General features: G+C 42.5%; 2 protein-coding genes and 2 non-coding genes across 11 annotated transcripts in view; 2 read left to right on the top strand and 2 right to left on the bottom strand.

The window, feature by feature from the left end:
- CNOT10 (CCR4-NOT transcription complex subunit 10) overlaps positions 1 to 12,834 on the top strand; it is a 74,262-nt gene extending 61,428 nt beyond the window's left edge. For 4 of the 8 annotated variants that reach the window (XM_069473362.1, XM_069473363.1, XM_069473367.1 and 1 more), the window contains 6 exons: positions 381 to 494; positions 5,121 to 5,251; positions 6,199 to 6,234; positions 6,416 to 6,543; positions 10,418 to 10,493; positions 12,402 to 12,834. In XM_069473362.1, coding sequence (XP_069329463.1) covers positions 381 to 494; positions 5,121 to 5,251; positions 6,199 to 6,234; positions 6,416 to 6,543; positions 10,418 to 10,493; positions 12,402 to 12,556 — 640 coding nt within the window. In that variant the 3' untranslated portion in view covers positions 12,557 to 12,834. The remainder of the gene's footprint in view (positions 1 to 380; positions 495 to 5,120; positions 5,252 to 6,198; positions 6,235 to 6,415; positions 6,544 to 10,417; positions 10,494 to 12,401) is intronic. The other 4 variants (XM_069473365.1, XM_069473366.1, XM_069473368.1 and 1 more) reach the window with 2 other exon arrangements.
- LOC138388626 (small nucleolar RNA U13) lies at positions 2,812 to 2,910 on the bottom strand. The gene has a single exon (XR_011234161.1). It is a non-coding gene; the product is annotated as a small nucleolar RNA U13 (small nucleolar RNA).
- LOC138388998 (small nucleolar RNA SNORA18) lies at positions 10,637 to 10,768 on the top strand. Its single transcript, XR_011234444.1, has one exon. It is a non-coding gene; the product is annotated as a small nucleolar RNA SNORA18 (small nucleolar RNA).
- A 1,939-nt stretch (positions 12,835 to 14,773) lies between the features above and the next one.
- On the bottom strand, positions 14,774 to 16,440 carry LOC138385808 (PRAME family member 12-like). Its single transcript, XM_069472024.1, has 3 exons — positions 16,048 to 16,440; positions 15,559 to 15,950; positions 14,774 to 15,119 (listed from the first exon to the last, which is right to left on the bottom strand). Exons 1-3 carry the CDS (start codon positions 16,438 to 16,440, stop codon positions 14,774 to 14,776), a joined length of 1,131 nt encoding a protein of 376 aa, XP_069328125.1.
- Positions 16,441 to 18,557: the final 2,117 nt, after the last annotated feature.

Genomic DNA, 18,557 nt, shown 5'->3' on the forward strand with positions numbered 1-18,557 from the left:
AAAAATAAGATCTGCTTCTGTAGAGTTATTTCTAGAATGTTAAAAGAAATGTTCTATGAAGTAAGTTCTCATTAAGCTGTTAACTGCAACATTATTTTTTTACAAGTTAAATATATATTGTAACTTCGTTTGGTTATCTTGTTGGGGGTGTGGGTCAGTTGGATGGAAGCCAGAGATGATTTAGGTTAATAGCTAAACTGTGCTTCAGGATGATTTTATACATTATGCTAATTCTTACCATTAGTGCCATGGCTTCCTCTCCTCTTTCCTGGTGTCCAGATTGTCACAGCTATAATTAGGTCATTCTTTCCTATTTAGCAGATATAACCATCATCAACTTTTAAAATGATGTTTTCTGCCCCTTCCCTTTTGTGTTCTAGGTGCTCCATACTTGCTTGCAGTGCTTATGTGGCTCTGGCTTTGGGTGATAACCTTATGGCTTTGAACCATGCAGATAAACTTCTTCAGCAGCCCAAGCTGTCAGGATCTCTTAAGTAAGTGTGACTTGCCCTATGTGGCCCTGGTTCTTTTGAGGTTTCCAATTAGTTTATGGTGTGTACTGCTACTTTTTACTCCTCCAGTGGAATATATATTGGTGGGGAAAGAAGCTAGTTAAAAAACTTTCTTAAGTCTTGACGGTGAAAGTTTTTTCATTTGTTGCACCTCAGGGATTAGTAGAAATGGCATTTGCTATACTGAGTGTTAGGAGACAAAAACTTGGGACTCTCAGATGTCCATTGCTAGGCCTGACTGGAGCACTTTAGGCCACAAAATAAGTCAGGTACTCAGGGAGAAGACCCACCAAAAAAGGAATTTGGTCAACATGATAAATCTACTTTAAGAAATGCAATTTAAATAGATAAGAATTTTAAAATCTTTAAAATATTTTTAAAAATATTTTTCCTAGTCATTTCATAAGATAGTTTTATTCAGACTCTAGATGCCTCTTCAATACTAGTGCCATTGTCATGCTGAAATTTTCCAAAGCACATCATATTTTCTTTTATCAAAATCGGGTAAAATAGGCTGGGCACGGTGGCTCATGCCTGTAATCCTAGCACTCTGGGAGGCCGAGGCGGGGGGATCACTTGAGGTCAGGAGTTCGATACCAGCCTGAGCAAGAGTGAGACCCCCCCGTCTCTACTAAAAAAAAAATAGAAAGAAATTAGCGGCCCAACTAAAAATATATATAGAAAAATTAACCGGGCATGGTGGCGCATGCCTGTAGTCCCAGCTACTCGGGAGGCTGAGGCAGAAGAATCGCTTGAGCCCAGGAGTTTGAGGTTGCTTTGAGCTAGGCTGACGCCATGGCACTCTAGCCTGGGCAACAGAGCGAGACTCTGTTTTTTTTAAAAAAAAAAAGGTAAAATGCAGTATCTTTCAATCTTTTTATGATGCTGATCCTGGAAATTTTATCCAAAGCCTTGAGTATTCTGCATAACATTAGGACAGTTGTTTTTTCATTCATCCTGTAGATATATACTTAAAAATTCCAAAATATAACTACTTTTTTGCTTTAGTGGTCTTTGTTTACAATGTGCAATACTTAGAATTGTGAGATCGTACTCTGAGAAGTAATTCCATAAATATTTGACTTTTTTTGCCTTTTAAAAAACTGGTTACTTTATATAAGCATCTAAATTTAACATTGATTAAGGTTGTTTCAGGCCAGTGTTCCCCATATGTTCCTTATATTTAAAAAGTAATTAAGAAATCATTCAGTCATAGAAGAGACTTTGTCACAATTCAAATATAAGGGAGTTCCTGCTCTTCTGCAAGAGAACTTTGTCCAATATCCAGGCCTAGAGGGGGATTTTGAGTTTCAGTTCAAGGCAGTTGGGTAGCTTCTAAAGTGCCTTACATTCCTACCTTTGCCCAACTCTGTGAAATGCCAAAGTCAGGAGCTGTGGCTGTTTCTGATGTTCAGATTGTGGTGTGTATGGCTTTTATGAGAACAGTGGACTTTTTTTTTTTTTTTTTTTTTTTTACAAAAATGAAACCCAAATTTTAGCTGCTTTTTAAATCCTTTGGCTGCCATTGTGATCATTATCCTCAAGTAATTCAAAGTAGATTCTCCATTCAGCATGTGTTTGGGAGGTTTTAACCTTATATGTCAACTTTTCACTCTGAAAGTCAAAAAAGCAAAACTTCTAGGTTATAAAGTTATATGGTTTCTTAGCGAATTTCTAAGGGACTGGCCAAGCCATGTCTGAAATTTTTTTTTTAATCATAGTGTGGAATGGAAATTTCTTTTTTAATTCTCTTAACCATTCTATCCTAAGCATTGGTTTCTTTTTTTTTTTTGAGACAGAGTCTCACTCTGTTGCCCGGGCTAGAGTGAGTGCCGTGGCGTCAGCCTAGCTCACAGCAACCTCAAACTCCTGGGCTTAAGCAATCCTACTGCCTCAGCCTCCCGAGTGGCTGGGACTACAGGCATGCGCCACCATGCCCGGCTAATTTTTTGTATATATATATTTTAGTTGTCCATATAATTTCTATTTTTAGTAGAGACGGGGGTCTCACTCTTGCTCAGGCTGGTCTCGAACTCCTGACATCGAGCGATCCACCCGCCTCGGCCTCCCAGAGTGCTAAGATTACAGGCGTGAGCCACCGCGCCCGGCCTGGTTTCTTAATTAATAACAAGACCACCTGTCTTTCTTCCCAGTAAATAGGTCTTTCTGCATTTGGCTGCCCTTGAACACCCAGCAGTTTTTGCCCCACTGCTTGTTGCTTTCTAAACACCTAGTCGAGGATTTCTAGGCTTTGTGTGTCTTGAAAACATTTCATTTGGTTAAAAAAAATTATTTTTCATGTCAGATAGTATGCTGTTTTGTAACAAGGTTTAAGGGAGGCGCATCTCACACAGGAGCGTGAAAACTCAATCATCACACTTATAAACTACAAAAGGATTAAAAAATATTTTTAATTAATTTTACAGAAAACAAATTGACATAATTCTTTCAAGTTATATGTGTCTTTGTGTCTTGTCGTGATTATTGGCTTGTAGATACTGCATCAATGAATTTAAAAAATTTTATTTCAAAATATATTTGAAGTTACTGATTTTTTTTTTCTTAAATATCATTTCTCTTAGGGTATTTGTCAGGGAAACAAAATAAAAGGTCATCATAGCTCCTGATAGATAGAAGAAAGAAATTGCTTAATAAAGAGATAAAGAGACCATTATTGGGAGGATTGCTTGAGGCCAGGAGTTTTAGACCAAGCTGGGCAACATAGTGAGACCCCTTCTCTAAAAAAAAAAAAAGAATTTTTTTTTTTAATTAGCCAGGCATGGTGGCATGCACCTGTAGTTCTGGCCCCCCAGGAGGCTGAAGGAGGAGTATCACTTGATCCTGGGAGTTGGAGGTTGTAGTAAACTGTGATCACACCACTGTTCTTCAATCTGGGTGACAGAATGAAACCCTGTCTCAAAAACAAAAACAAAAAACAGAGAGAGATAAAGAACTCTTAGGTGATTAATGTGCATAAATCCCAGAAAGTAGTCAAATTGAAGAGTCTAAGATTTGATGACTCAATATCCATGTGGACAGACTCAGTTAAGGCAGGCTAGCTGAGGAGATGAGACCTGGGCAGGCCCTTTAAAAGGTGTGGTTAGCTACTGGCTTGTGGAGATTAGGCCAGACTTTGAGCCCTAAGAGGCAGGGCTATAGAAGCAGTGGGTTGGGGGAGCGAGAATATTGGCTGGGTATAGTTGAATAGGGGCCAAATTGTGGAGAGCTTTGAAACTATAAAAGTTTAGTTTTGGGCCAGGCACGGTGGCTCACGCCTGTAATCCTAGCACTCTGGGAGGCCAAGGCGGGGGGATCGCTTGAGGTCAGGAGTTCAAGACCAGCCTGAGCAAGAGTGAGACCCCGTCTCTACTGAAAATAGAAAGAAATTATCTGGCCAACTAAAATATATATAGAAAAAATTAGCCGGGCATGGTGGCGCATGCCTGTAGTCCCAGCTACTCGGGAGGCTGAGGCAGTAGGATCGCTTAAGCCCAGGAGTTTGAGGTTGCTGTGAGCTAGGCTGACGCCACGGCACTCACTCTAGCCCGGGCAACAAAGCAAAACTCTGTCTCAAAAAAAAAAAGTTTAGTTTTGTTTGTTTTGTTATGTAGAAAAAGTCATTAAGATTTTGAGCAGATGTAATATGTCTAAGACATTTATTAATAATTTTGAAAAAATCAATCAGGGGAAAATGGCTCAAAGTAAGAGACTGAAAGAAGAAGGAGGATGTGCATCTGCTCTAGCATCAGTGGGAATAAAATAGAATAGATAGTGTGAAAAGCAGGAAACTTTTAGAATAGAAGTAAGGTTGATCCAGCCTAAATCTGATCTGGCGCTCTGGTGCTTTTCAGACTCTCCCAGCAGCACGTACTAGAAAAATCTGATCCTCATTCTCCACATATGGGCATCCATCCTAGGATATCTCTCTTATTTTAGAAATTTATTACCTTCTTGTGTTAATATTATTTTCTATATAGATACAACAGCATGAATTTGCCAGTTTTAACTACTTTCTTAACTGATATGTATACTTTGTTCTACTTAGCCTATATAAAAATTATTATATATTTTAAGATGTTTGCGGGTGGCTCACGCCTGTAATCCTAGCACTCTGGGAGGCCGAGGTGGGCGGATCGTTTGAGCTCAGGAGTTCGAGACCAGCCTGAGCAAGAGCGAGACCCCATCTCTACTAAAAATAGAAAGAAATTATATGGACAGCTAAAAATATATATAGAAAAAATTAGCCGGGCATGGTGGCGCATGCCTGTAGTCCCAGCTACTCGGGAGGCTGAGGCAGTAGGATCGCTTGAGCCCAGGAGTTTGAGGTTGCTGTGAGCTAGGCTGACGCCACGGCACTCACTCTAGCCTGGGCAACAGAGTGAGACTCTGTCTCAAAAAAAAAAAAAAAAAAAAGTTTTAAAGAAATAAAATTTAAGTGACCCTTAATTGATCCATTTTACCTAAATAAATGTAGATTTTAATTCAAGGACATGAAATATAGGAGATTTATACATAATGTGTAATGACATAGTATACTCAATATTATTCTACATTAGGTATTTTTGCCATGACTACTTTTCAGTTTGGAAATCTGTTTTTTCATTTTAGGTTTTTGGGCCATTTATATGCTGCAGAAGCACTCATCTCTCTCGACAGAATATCTGATGCTATTACTCACTTGAACCCAGAGAATGTCACTGATGTCTCCTTAGGGATCTCTTCAAATGAGCAGGACCAAGGTTAATGAGGACACATTTGATCAGAACTGGTCACCATTTCCACTTCCTTCCTGTCGTAATTCAGGATATGTAGAAATTTAAGGGCATGGCTGTAAAGAAAAGGAAGTTGTAGGCCAGCTTTCCACACTTGGGGCTGTACTTTGTAGTAATGGTTTGCTAAGTAGACCTGGGAGTTGATTATCACATGGGCTAAATTTTCACTTTTATAAGGCTGATAGGCTGGTAGTGTTCGGACATTTATGTTGATTCTAACATATTTTTTAGATATGTTGATTCTAATTGTATTTTTTTCTTTGGATTGCTTTCACTATCAAAGGGGAATTAAAACTATTGCATTGAAAAGTCAGTTTTAAATCATGGCTACATTTTTGAGGAATTTAAGTTATGTGACATTCACTTTATTCAAGGTTAACTCTCAGGTTAAGGTGATGGTGGGTGGTTGCAATCTGATGTCTTTTAATAGAATCTGCACTACATGAAAAGTAAATGTTATGACAAATTGCTTTATATTATATTTCCATTTCATAAAGAAAGTTAAGTTTTTAAAAAATATGCTCTGTAGGCCGGGCATGGTGGCTCACGCCTGTAATCCTAGCACTCTGGGAGGCTGAGGCGGGAGGATCACTCGAGGTCCAGAGTTCGAGACCAGCCTGAGCAAGAGTGAGACCCCCGTCTCTACTGAAAAAATAGAAAGAAATTAGCTGGATAACTAAAAATATATAGAAAAAATTAGCTAAGCATGGTGGCACATGCCTGTAGTTCCAGCTACCCGGGAGGCTGAGGCAGGAGGATTGCTTGAGCCCAGGAGTTTGAGGTTGCTGTGAGCTAGGTTGATGCCATGGCACTCTAGCCCGGGCAACACAGTGAGACTCTGTCTCAAAATAATAATAATAATAATAATATGCTCTGTTGTCCTGCCTCTCAGATTCATTTTCATGTTTTTGTAGGATCAGACAAAGGTGAAAATGAAGCAATGGAATCCTGTAAGTAAGAAGTTTTGTAAATACTTAAGCAGTCTGGCCTATATCCCCAAAATTTAGACTCTACATCTTGTCTTGTTCATTTGTCAGCCTGAGGAATAGTGGCTCCTCAAGGGCGGTGGATTGGGTTGCTCCCTTTCCCTTGGCACGGCCTCTTCACCAAATCTATACTCTTTTTCCCCAGCTGGGAAGCGGGCCCCTCAGTGCTACCCCAGTTCCGTCAACTCTGCCAGGACTGTGATGCTGTTCAACCTTGGCAGTGCTTACTGCCTCAGGAGCGAATACGACAAAGCCCGAAAGTGTCTCCACCAGGTGAGGCCAAGAGTGGGAGGAGATGAACCTTCTTATAAAGCAGCCAGCAAAGGGTTTGAAGTTTATGGCTTTTGTTATTTTGTTTGTGGCATGTGGTCAGTTTAAAAATATTCTAGGTTTAAAAATATTCTTGCAAGGTAAACAACTGATCAGCATTGCAAATGAACCTAGACACTTAGTGGAGAGTTTTTCTTGATGATTTTAATAATTAAAATTCCAAAAGATTGAAAGCCATCTAAGAGACCACTGAAATAAATAATGATGCATCCATATAGTTGAAGACAGCTGTAAACTCTATGTATTAAAATAAACGGATGTCTAAGTAAGAGAGCAAGGTATAAAATAGTTTCTTAATCCCAGTGACTCAAGAGGCTGAGTGAGGCAGGGGGATCACTTGAGCCTAAGAATTTGAGGCTGCAGTGAGCTATAATCATGCCTCTGCACTTTATCCTGAGTGACAGAGCGAGACCCCATCTCTCCCCATCTCTAAAAAAATAAAAATAAATTTTTAAAAAATTTCTGCATATGCTATATGTGCATAAAGGATCTCTGAAAGGACACACCGGAAACTGCTAACATTAGTTGTAGGGGTGACGGGATGAAACTGTGTGACTGGAACACTAGAATGGGGAGACTTTTCAATGTATACTCTTATGCTTTTTAATTTTGAATTGTGTAAACCTATATTCAAAAAGTTAATTATGGCCGGTGGCTCACACCTGTAATCCTAGCACTCTGGGAGGCAGAGGTGGGAGGATCGCTTGAGGTCAGGAGTTCAAGACCAGCCTGAGCAAGGCGAGACTCCATCTCTACCGAAAATAGAAAAAATAAGCCAGGCGCAGTAGTGCGCATGTGTAGTCCCAGCTACTCAGGAGGCTGAGGCAAGAGGATTACAGTGAGCTATAATGACACCACTGCACTCCAGACAGAGTGACAGAGTAAGACCCTGTCTCAAAAAAAAATTTATAAGTACACCTTTCAGAAAGTCAGGGTTTGGAAGAGCAAGGATTGGACAAACTCCTTACACACTAAAGAAAGCTGCTGGCAATATATAACTAATATAGACCTCTGAATTCTGCTACTGAAATGGTACATCATCAAGTCTCAAGGCAGATTCTGATTGGACCTCTTTAGGTTACCTACTATCCCTGGGCATGGGTACCATACATGTAGTAGGTGGCTGGATACTGCCATTGGCAGCCCCAAAGGGGTTTCACAGAATTAGAAAGGGATAATTCCTCAAAAGGAGATTGACTCAGCAGGTAGCTATTGAGCACTAACTTCTGTGCTGAATTGTGGGAGTAAGACTGTAAATAAGTAGAGACGATACAGCCTGGCCCCAAATACCTTACAGTTAGGAGACACCTTCCTGAAAGGGGGATTACAAAGAGTATGCAGAAAAATTTTTAAACTTCTAATATATGAATAGAAAGTTTGTGCCAATTCACCAGCAGCACATGAGAGCCCACATCCCCACATGCTTGCCAGAGTAAAATTGAAATTAAACCTATTCTTAGGAAATATGGTTGCTTCCAGAACTTTCTGCCTATGTGGGCAACCTTGTTGTATCTAGAAAGAATGATGTTTTACCATGTACAAATTAGCTACATATGATACTTAGTCAACTTAGTGTCACCTGGTCAGCATTTCTGATCCAAAATCAGAAAAGTTAAGTGGTAGACTATCCAGGGTAACATGTTTGATACTATCTAGGAATGGAGTGCATGAGTTAAACTGGTAAGAGCTAGAATGTTTCACTGTTCTCAGTGGCGAGGCTAGGATGTTTAACAGCCCCTCTCAAAGTGCCCCCGGACCACAAACACTGCAGCAAATGGGGCTTTTGATCTAAAGTTACAGTGTGTACAGTCCAACTCAGGTTCTCGTACAGCAGGTGGCCATGGCTGCTGCCACGCTGGGAGAGACAGATGGGGTCAGGCCTGGTTTGGGGTCTGAAGGGGGTTTTGTTTTGGTCCCTTGGTTTTTAGGTTAATCCAATGGCTGGACCTTTGTTAATTGGGAGGCCCACCCTGCCTGGGAGGGCAGAACAATGATGTGAAGAAGGGCTCCGAGTAGATGTTTCCGAGGTTGCCTGCCCACCACTAACCATTCTGAACAGCCAGTAAGCAAAATGCCGTTAAGTCTCATAAAGTTATTGCCTTGAACTCTTGTATTTTAGAGAAAGCTGCAGACTGTGGTCAGTGCAAAGAACAATAAATGGCCTGTGTGTACTAGCCACTTGGATGGGAAATGAAATGATGTAAAGATGATCTTATCTATATGGCTTGCTTATAAAGCTAGGCCAGAAGTATAAATTCTCATTTTTTCAGCTGAGTTGTTATACCTCAGTGATGTAGTGAGAAGAACAAAAGTCTCCCCACCTCATTCATGAGGAACTTCTTAGGAGCACATGCCCTGGGTGAGACTCCCCACTGGTCTCTCTTTGTGCTGCCAGGAACTAACCTAGTACAAGTTTCTGGTTCCCCAGACATTTTCCACATTCAAGCTAAAACCTTCAATCCCATTTTCCCCCATTTTCTGCCTATCAGTTATCTGCCCTGCAAAGACTAAGGGAGGCCTCCCTTACCCCAAAGCTCTTTATTTGAAAGAAAATTCTTTCCTTGTCTTATCTTCCTAAAAAAAAAAAGAAAGAAAAAGAAACTTCTTTCTTTTTCTCCATACTCACAGCACATTTACTGGCCTCTTTCCCTGGCATTTAGGTAATGCCAGGGTATGCAGCAATTTAGGTAAAGTTGTTTGGATTATTGTTAGTTATTTGCATGCTTGTTTATCATCAGGGGAAGTCCCTGTCTTTCCTCCACACCCACCTCTGTTCAATGAGTATTTGTAGAAGTACATTTTCTGATTAGATTAAGGGAAGGAGTAAAGCAATCTGGAAGTAATGAGCAACTAAAACCAGATGGGGAAGTACAAGTTGATAGTAAGGTGAGGAAAAGGCTGCAGCCCAGAGAGGCCCAGACTGAGGAAATAAACCTATCATTTCAGCGCCTTTGAGCAGAGCAATCCAAGCTTCCTTTCCTCAGGACTGGATCAGAGAGAAACTGCTGGCTGGTGCTATGGCTCCTACTTAGATTTAAGGGCAGCATGTTGCCTAAACCAATAAATGATTCTGTTTGATTAAATTGTATTATGTTTCAGTCCTTAAGAATAAGGAAATTAAACATGCTAAGAGGTACATGTTTTCTGTATTACCATTTAAGTTTGAATTCTTATTCCCAACATTGGCAACTTACAACCTACAATACTGAGATGTTACCTAGGAAAACAGATGGGCATGCAGATTTTGATGTAAATGCAACTGTATCTCTGGTGAAGAGCCACCAGCAGACCTGGACAGATAACTAACATGTACAATCAGGGGTGTCTGATCACCCGTCTCAAAATCCAGAATCGCCAAGAGACAGAATAAGAACTCTAAGCATGTGAAAACCAAGAGGGAAGAAAAACTTTCCCCTATTAAGAACTTGTTATGGATTAGGCAAGGGAAAATATTAAATCCTTTAACTAAAAATTTTTGTCTAAGCCAGAGGCAGTGGTGCACACCTATAGTCCCAGCTACTTAGGAGGCTGAGGAAGGAGGATTGCTTGAGCTCAGGAATTCAAGGCTGGCCTGGGCAACATACCAAAACTCTGCCTGTAAAAAAAAAAAAAAATACATGTCTAGCTTAATTGGTAGGTTTTAAGACAAAGGCAGCTGAGGCGCATCTTAGCTTAACAGAGCAATAGGTGTCCCCAGGAAGTCACGTGGGAATGAGCTTGAATGAGTTTGCTACCTTGTCCTTGGTTGGCAGATGTACTTGGAGTTTGTATCTTAAGCTGTTGGTTTTTCATGGGTGTCTTTCTGTTTTGAGCAAAGGCGGCTTCAATGATCCATCCTAAAGAGGTGCCCCCTGAGGCCATCTTGTTGGCAGTCTACCTTGAACTGCAGAATGGTGAGTAATTCTCCCTAGTTAGAACTTTAACCCTTGAAAGAACCCAAGATTTTAAATGTCTGCTTTTTCTCTTAAAAATCAAATCCTTGCCTTCCCTGAAGATATTACCCATCAAGTTCTTTTAAACAAAAATGTAGGTAGAGGTTGAGGTCTATCCCGGTGGGGCTTTTCCTGTAGCCACACATCGTTGGAAACGCCACATAGAGTAACTTTGTGGTTTTGCTTTACTCACAGGACTATTTGTTAGCTCTGTGGGAAGGAACTACAAGACAGTTGCTAAAAGTATGAAAGACCTAATAATTTGTTTCTACCTTAGGTATTGGCATATCCCACTGATCAGTACTATTCTTGAATGTGATGGCTTTAGGAACTAATATGATTTGAACTCACTCATTTTTCCAAAGGGTGTCGAATTGAGAACCAAATAGATATACTCTAAAAATGACCCTGAAGTAACTTGAAGAAATTAGATCCCAAAGATTCTTGGTGGGGAATTTAAGTTTTCATCAGTATGACCATATTCAGATGCAGATAAAAGAAACCAAAATGAAAGAAAAAGAACTGTGGCAAGTAACTTCTGGGCTGAGAAAACAACTATGGATTAAGGATCTGTTCTATTAAAAAGGGCTATCTTGAAGGTAAATCTTCAGAGACTCCAGCCTTTGAGGAACTAAGTACCCTTGATGGACAGTGGAAGGACCACATGTGAAATTCCTTGAATGAAAATTTATTGACTTTAAATAATTTTGCCTAATGCCATCATAAAAAAAAAAAAAAGCAAAAACTCTTTTTACAAAAGAAAAAGAGAAACTGTAATTAGAGAGTTTTTGGTATCCTACAAATACCTCCTTGCAAGTTAAACATACTTCCTTTTATCTGTGAAAATGCAGAGTCATAACTTCCGACACTTAATTATAATTAATCCCTACTAATTAACCTTTCTCTTAGGCAGCTAAATGACTCTAATTGAGAACATGAGTCAGAATTCCTGTTGCTTTGAGTTGTACACCGTAGTATTTTGAACACAGATGTCATTAATGAGTTTTACAGTAAGCCAGTTCTTGCTGAGAATTATTTATTTAAACATAAATCCAGGTCATGCCTCTAGAGCATATGTGATCTCCAGGATGTGGCTTCCCAGAAAAAAAGGCTATAAGCCTTAAATATGAGATGGCATAAAGTAGAAAAGAGATGTGAATGGGATAAATTATAATAGAAGGGACAGAAATATTAAGAGTTCTGAGTCACAGCCGGGTACGTGCCTGTAGTCCCAGCTATTCAGGAGGCTGACGTGGGAGGGTCATTTGAGCCCAGGAGTTTGAGGCTGCAGTGTGCTACGATCATGCCTGTGAATAGCCACTGAACTCCAGCGTGGGTGGCAGAGCAAGACCCCATCTTATTTAAAAAAAAAAAAAAACAAAAGAGAAAGAGATCTAAGATATACCTCCTTGTTGCTCATGGGAACCCTTACAAGGCTCCCCCTATTTTGTAGCTGAAGAAGTAGTTTTAAGTGCCTAGCACCCAGTAAGCCTTGGCCTCCTTAAAGACTTGATTAGGGCTAGTGCACGGCCCTAGATCCCTTCTTTTATACATTCCACCTGTAACAAGTTCTTTTTTTTTTTTTTTTTTCTCAGAGCTCCAAAAGAGAAAAATGTAACAAGTTCCTAACCTGGGCTGTACCTTACAATCACTAGGAAGCTTTAAAAAATCCCATTGCCCAAGCCACACCCTGCATCACTTAAATCAGAATTTGGGGCATGGGTCGCAGGCATTATGTGTACCTCCAAGGCTACAGACCCACCACCCTTCTAGATCTCCTTTTGCCTCCCTTGCAGAATTCTGATGGCTGGCTTTGTGTGCAGTGGTATTGTTGTGTGCTTTGTTTTTTACTGGGATGTATTTTTATAGGTAATACCCAGCTGGCCTTACAGATCATCAAAAGGAATCAGCTGCTCCCTGCAGTGAAAACACACGCTGATGTGAGAAAGAAGCCAGTGTTTCAGCCTGTCCACCCGATCCAGCCCATCCAAATGCCGGCTTTCACCACTGTGCAGAGAAAGTGATATTACACTTTCGGAAAACTGTTACCTGAGACCCAGGGCAGTATTTACTGGCCTTTTTCATTGTATCACAGCAAAATGAATAAAAGACAGAAGGTGAAGGTTGTTAATTTTGAAGACACAATTTCGACTCGTTCTACTCGTGACTTTTTTTGCCAGAAGCTTACTTAAAATTAAGGATTCACAAACTCATTTCCAGCTGTTTTTCTTTAATTTCTGCCTATTAATTTTGAGCCACTATTCAGTATGTGTCAGGCAATTAAAACACGATCTTATCAGAAGTCTTACACAGTCTTTTCTTGCAACAGAGTATTTAGCATCTGAGATTTAGTGTTAAATATTTAAAAAATTTACAGAAGAACATCAGCAGTAGATAAATAGCCAGTCCAGAAGCTGACCTGGGGTGGAGGGAAGGGAGAGAGAACTGATGTGGTTTATGCCTAGTTATGACTAAATAGACCAGAAAATGTGCAATAACCCATAGGGCTGGTATGATTGGGTTAAGAAGAGATGACTGATCTGTTAGGAATCATTTACTTAAACATTACAAATATAGACAAACAGGGTTCAGTGCGCTGCCTTGTTCACCCTCCTGTACCCTTAGGCAGAAGCACTGGCTCTGGAGTCTGTTAGCATGTAGTTCGAGGTTCATTGCTCACCCCTATGCAAATGCAAACAAGAATTTAAAAGCTTTTTCCCAAAAGACAGGTATGTGTTGTGGGATTGACATTGACAAAATTTGCCAATAGGGTAGAGGTATGCCAACTTTAAGTAGAAAAAGTAACACAGACTGGCTTTAGAAAACTGGGTAACCCCTAGTTAAGATAGTGTTTGGCATTAATAGATTCATCAAAGCTTGCCATTTAGAGTATCCTTTGCCGTCTGCATCTCTTCAGTTCCCTAGTTTGGAGACCAACCTCAGGGAAGTGTAACACACTGGCTGAATCTACATGGTTCCTCAGTTTCAGAAATAGAGAAGCAAGTGCTTGGATAAGCACATGATTTATCTGAAACTATCTGAATTATTCTGTTGCTGACCAGAAACAGAATTCAGATAGGGATATGTACTGGAACTGAGTATTTGTGATTTAACTAGACATTGCTCACAGACTCAGAAAGGGAAAGAATTTCTTCCTTCACTTAAACATGGATGGATGTAGGAAGGGGCTTCATTTTTCCATTGCCACATTGCAGTTGTTTCATACATAGAGTAGATTCCAGGTGGATACAGAAGGCAGAAGTGGCCTACCTACTTTGGGCCTCTTGAAGCCTTTCCAGAGGAGGTGAGAGTAGGACCCTTTAGCTGCACTGGTATTGATCTCAGTCTGCAGCCTCTGCTTTCCCAAGTCCCAGACCAACAACGGCAGTGTGGAACCCACCCAGATCCAGCAGGATGGTAGCAGAGTTGCTTAGGCTGAGCATTTTCTGGAGAGTAAGTTCACAGACTTCGTAAATTGTTAGGAACTCACATGATCTTGGTAGTATGGAGTAGGAAAAGGCCTGTAATTGTACTTGAAAACAACACATCTTTGGAGAAATCCTAAAAAATTAGAACTTTTCTCTGCATGCTGTTTTATTTATGGGAAAGCAGGAATAGCTATGAAGGGCAAGGCAGGTCCCATGTTAAATAAGAATACAGTTGGCTGCAAGTAGCAAAAATAGATTTATGATTTAAACAAAGATTGCTTTTCTCTCCCTTGAGAAGGGGATATGTAGGTAGCTGCTGGCCTTGGTTCTAGTATCCAGTGATGCCATCAGGAACTCAGCTCTATTCTTCCGTGCCACTGCCCTTAACATTTGAGCTTTTGTCCCCCTGGTCACAAGATGTTCCAGCATCACATTGAATGCAAGAAGAGGGCACAGGTAGCTAATCTTGATAGGAGACTATTAGGAACAAAGCTTTCTCAGAATCCCCCAGCAGACCTCAGTTTACATCCCTTTGTCAAATCATGTCATGTAGCCATCCTTAGCTGCAAGGAATCATGGGGAAGAAATCACCAACAGTGTCTACTTCACTTGCTGGGATAGCCCTGCACGTCTTTTTTTTTTTTTTTACACTCATGTTCCCTTTATTTCTGACTCTTCCTTTATAACCATGTCCACGTATTCATTGCAAGCTCCCCATAAATACATGGGATAACTAACCTATAAAAACAATAAGGGCAGCGGAGGGAACAGAACTCGATCCTCTTGGGCTGCCTTAAGTCCCCAGTATCTCCATCACCCTTGAAGCTGGAAGCAAGGCTCTGGGTCCATATCTGTATAACACTCATCAGGGACAGGATATATCTCTAGGCTTAAACTGCTCAGCTTGACGGTGTGGCAAAACAGGGTCTCTAGGATGGCCTCGGAGATTTGGTTCCCACGGAAGTTGAAGGTTATGAGCTGGTGGCAGCGGCTCAAGGCAGGCAGAATGACACTGAGCTGGAAGTCTGTGATCCAACAGTCCTCTAAGATCAGGACCTGCAGGGTGGCTGCAACGTTCTCTAGTAGAGTTTGGAAGGGCTCAGGATTGAAATTGCTCAGTATGATGCCACTCAGGTCCAGCTCCTTTAGCTGATGCGTGCTTGGGCGCAGGAACAGGCAGTCAGTTGCAGTTTCTATTTTTTTTTTTTTTTGGAGACAGAGTCTCACTGTGTTGCCCAGGCTAGAGTGCCGTGGCATCAGCCTAGCTCACAGCAACCTCAAAGTCCTGGGCTCAAGCAATCCTCCTGCCTCAGCCTCCCGAGTAGCTGGGACTACAGGCATGCGCCACCATGCCCGGCTAATTTTTTTTTTCTATATTTTAGTTGGCCAGATAATTTCTTTCTATTTTTAGTAGAGACGGGGGTCTCACTCTTGCTCAGGCTGGTCTCAAACTCCTGACCTAGAGCAATCCTCCTGCCTCGGCCTCCCAGAGTGCTAGGATTACAGGCGTGAGCCACCACGCCCGGCCTGCAGTTTCTAATTGTTTGCACTCACTTATTGTCAAGGACTCCAAGGGGGTCTTGAGGCACCTGACTAACTGGTCTAGATAGTGCTCGAGGAAGCAGACCCTGTACAGAGAAAGCTTCTGGAGCTTGTCCAGCTTGAAGAACGTAGAGGTGAATTCGGTCATAATCTCTTTCCCTGCCTTTCGCCAATCGTAGTCATGCCTGTGCACGTCGCTGAAGATGACTGTACGAACACTCCTCATCTGGGCCAGGTAAGGGACAAATTGTCCTAGGTTACCGATGTCCCAGAAGGTGTGCACTTCCATGTCCTGGATACAGTTCAGGTCCACTATTTCTAAAAACTGTCTGAGTTCATAGAAGTAGCTTACAAAAAAGACCGCCTCCTTACAGCACAGGTGTACTAAATCTTTCCGCAGCTGGCCCCATTCAAAGAGATACGTGAGAAATTCAAGAAGTTTTCTCTTCTTGTTGCAAAAAAAGACGTCTATGACCACCTTCAGTGGCCGCTGCCTTCCCGTGCCTGGACGGTCCTCCCCTGGTCCTCCCCTGTTTGCCTCTCACGGCCCGCGAGGACCTCACTGGGGCTCCAGACCACATGCTCCAGAAGTTCTCATCAACTTCCCGTAAATCCAGCACTTGCAGCTCCCACCCACTGGGGCGAACCTTCTGGGCAAGCAGCACATCGAGCCCATCCAGCACAGCGCTTAAGGTCTCCAGGTGAAGCATCTTCATCAGGACCCCCAGAGGCAGGCGGAGGAAGGGGCAGGCCTGCACCATGGCCGTCAGGGTTTTGCTGCGTCCCTCGGTCAAGGCCACCATGAATAGTAATGGGAAAAGCTCCACTGGCAGCTTGTTCAGAGCAGGGATGGCCACCGCCTTGTCCCTCAGCAGGTGCTCCCTCAGCAGGCTCTGCACCGCCGATTGCAGGAGTCTGGGTGGGGCCTGGAGGCTCATCCTGAAGAAAATCTGAGAAGCCCTGCCCGTCTTAAGGGGAGGCCAGTTAAGTGTTTCCCCAACCAGGTGAACTATATCTGATGCCTTGTTTTCAGATTAACGTTCCAGCATCTCAGCTTTGCAAACCTCCACTGCCCACCCTCAGCAGAGCTGAGCAAATGAAACGTAAGCTCTTCACCTCTGGGACTCTGCTCTTACTGGTTCCTGAAGCTAGGAAGGCTTCTTCCCACCTGTTTTTCCTGCCCCAATTTGTTAAAGCCACATCTGCTAACTAACCATATAAGTAGTATATAATCCTGTCTATACTAAGAGGCTTTCAATACCGCTTCTGGGTATAGTAGCGTGCACCTGTAGTCCCAGCTACTTGGGAGGCTGAGATAGATCACTCGAGCCCAGGAGTTCAAGGCAGCAGTGAGCTGTGATCACACTACTGCACTCCAGCCTAGGCAACAGGGCAAGACCCCTAAAATAAATAAATACATACATACTACTCTGAAGTTTTTCCTAGCTGCCCCCAGTTTCTTCCCCCTTTGTGTCTCTGGTATGTACACTTTCTTATGTGGTATATGTTTTTCTGGTATTTAACAGGTGTGGGTGTTGTAGGCATCATCCTTAAAAGATAACATCTTATTTGCTGGGGTTTTGAATTCTGAGAAGAGCCCCATTAGTTCTGTTCAAGCCTCACCCCCAATTCAGCTGCACCATATACAAAATAGGAACAGATTCGCCTCATGAATCCTTTAACAGACCCAATAGAATGTTGTTGCAAGTGTCCCTAAAACTGCAAGGCATGAACCCTCAGCACAGCTGGAGTAGGCAGTCTTCCATTGTGCCTCCTGGCCTTTAACCCCTAAAATGGCCTGGCCCCCTCTAGAGCCGAAGCCTTGCTCCTGACTGGCAGGTAGGCCTAGCAACCTTCCGTGGCCTTTCCCAATCCACTTCCACTTGCCTGCACATGGACACCTCTCACCCTCCACTGCCTCTTCCATGGCAGAGTGCTACTCTTTCATTGTTACAGCAAGTGTTACAGCGAGTGGTCCCGAGGACAAACTGAGCGGCACACGGAGAGTCGGAGAATCAAGTTTATTCGGAGAATCAAGGTTTATTCGCTAGCGGGCTCAGAGGGGTCTCGCCACCAAATTCAGAGCCCCATCTACCCAATTTTTCCCACTTTTATTAAGCTGGGGTGATCCAAGGGGTGGGGTCTCAGGTGACTAATGTCCGCCAGGTAATAGGTTAGTATTATGTTGATGCACCAGGTCATGGGTTTAGTGTTATGCTGATGTGCCAGGTAATAGATTAGTTGATGGGCCAGGTGTTAGGTTAGTATTATGCTGATGCGGGTCTTCCGTGAGGGGTGGGGGTCTCAGGTGGCTGCTGTGCTAAGTAATAGATGGGCGTTTTCCTTATCATCATAACAAACCATGCCCTGACTGTCCAACCACTCAAACTCCCTTTTCTGACGAGTTGGCTGGAAACTCTGCCCCTTACTCAACCCAAGTGATTTTGAGCAAATGGCTTCATCTCTCTTGGGCTCAAGCTGTCCTCCCTCAGCCTCCCGAGTACCTGGGACTACAGGCATGTGAGCCACTACGCCTGCTAATTTTTAAATTTTTGTAGAGATGGGGGTCTTGCTGTATTGCCCAGGCTGGTCTCGAGCTCCTGGCCTCAAGTGATACTCCCACCTCCGCCTCCTTAAGTTCTGGGATTACAGGCATGAGCCACTACACCTGGCTTGTCTCGAGGTTTTTTGACCAGTTTGTAAAATGAGGGTGCCTTTCCCCAGGGCCTAGTGTGAGGACTAAAATGAGCTGATGAATGCACAGTGCACCTAGTGGACACTTAACCCAGGTGAGTTCACTTGTCCCTCCTGCCACCTAAGAGACCAGCTCAGCCCAATCACCCTCTACTTATGTCTACTTATGTCTAGCAATTGCTTAATAAATATTGGCACCCTGTGTTCCATTCCATTTTTACCTGCCTTGCCCAGGTCCTCGCCTTGTGATGACGAGGTCCCAGGTCTCCTTCCCAGGTCTCTTCTCCCACCCTTTCCTCCTCACCGCAGCCTGTAACTTCCTAAGGCACAGCTCTGACTCCTGCCCTGGAGTTCCTTTAGG

This window comes from Eulemur rufifrons, chromosome 7 (genome assembly GCF_041146395.1).
Source record: "Eulemur rufifrons isolate Redbay chromosome 7, OSU_ERuf_1, whole genome shotgun sequence".
Taxonomy (NCBI): domain Eukaryota; kingdom Metazoa; phylum Chordata; class Mammalia; order Primates; family Lemuridae; genus Eulemur; species Eulemur rufifrons.

Bases quoted from the DNA above. Each gene is read 5' to 3' on its own strand.
- LOC138385808 (XM_069472024.1), bottom strand. From the start codon at position 16,440: ATGAGCCTCCAGGCCCCACCCAGACTCCTGCAATCGGCGGTGCAGAGC. The intron at 15,951-16,047 runs GTGAGAGGCAAA...TTTTGCAACAAG, and splicing joins CAGTGAGGTCCTCGCGGGCC to AAGAGAAAACTTCTTGAATT. The intron at 15,120-15,558 runs GTTAGTCAGGTG...CCTGCGCCCAAG, and splicing joins CTCGAGCACTATCTAGACCA to CACGCATCAGCTAAAGGAGC.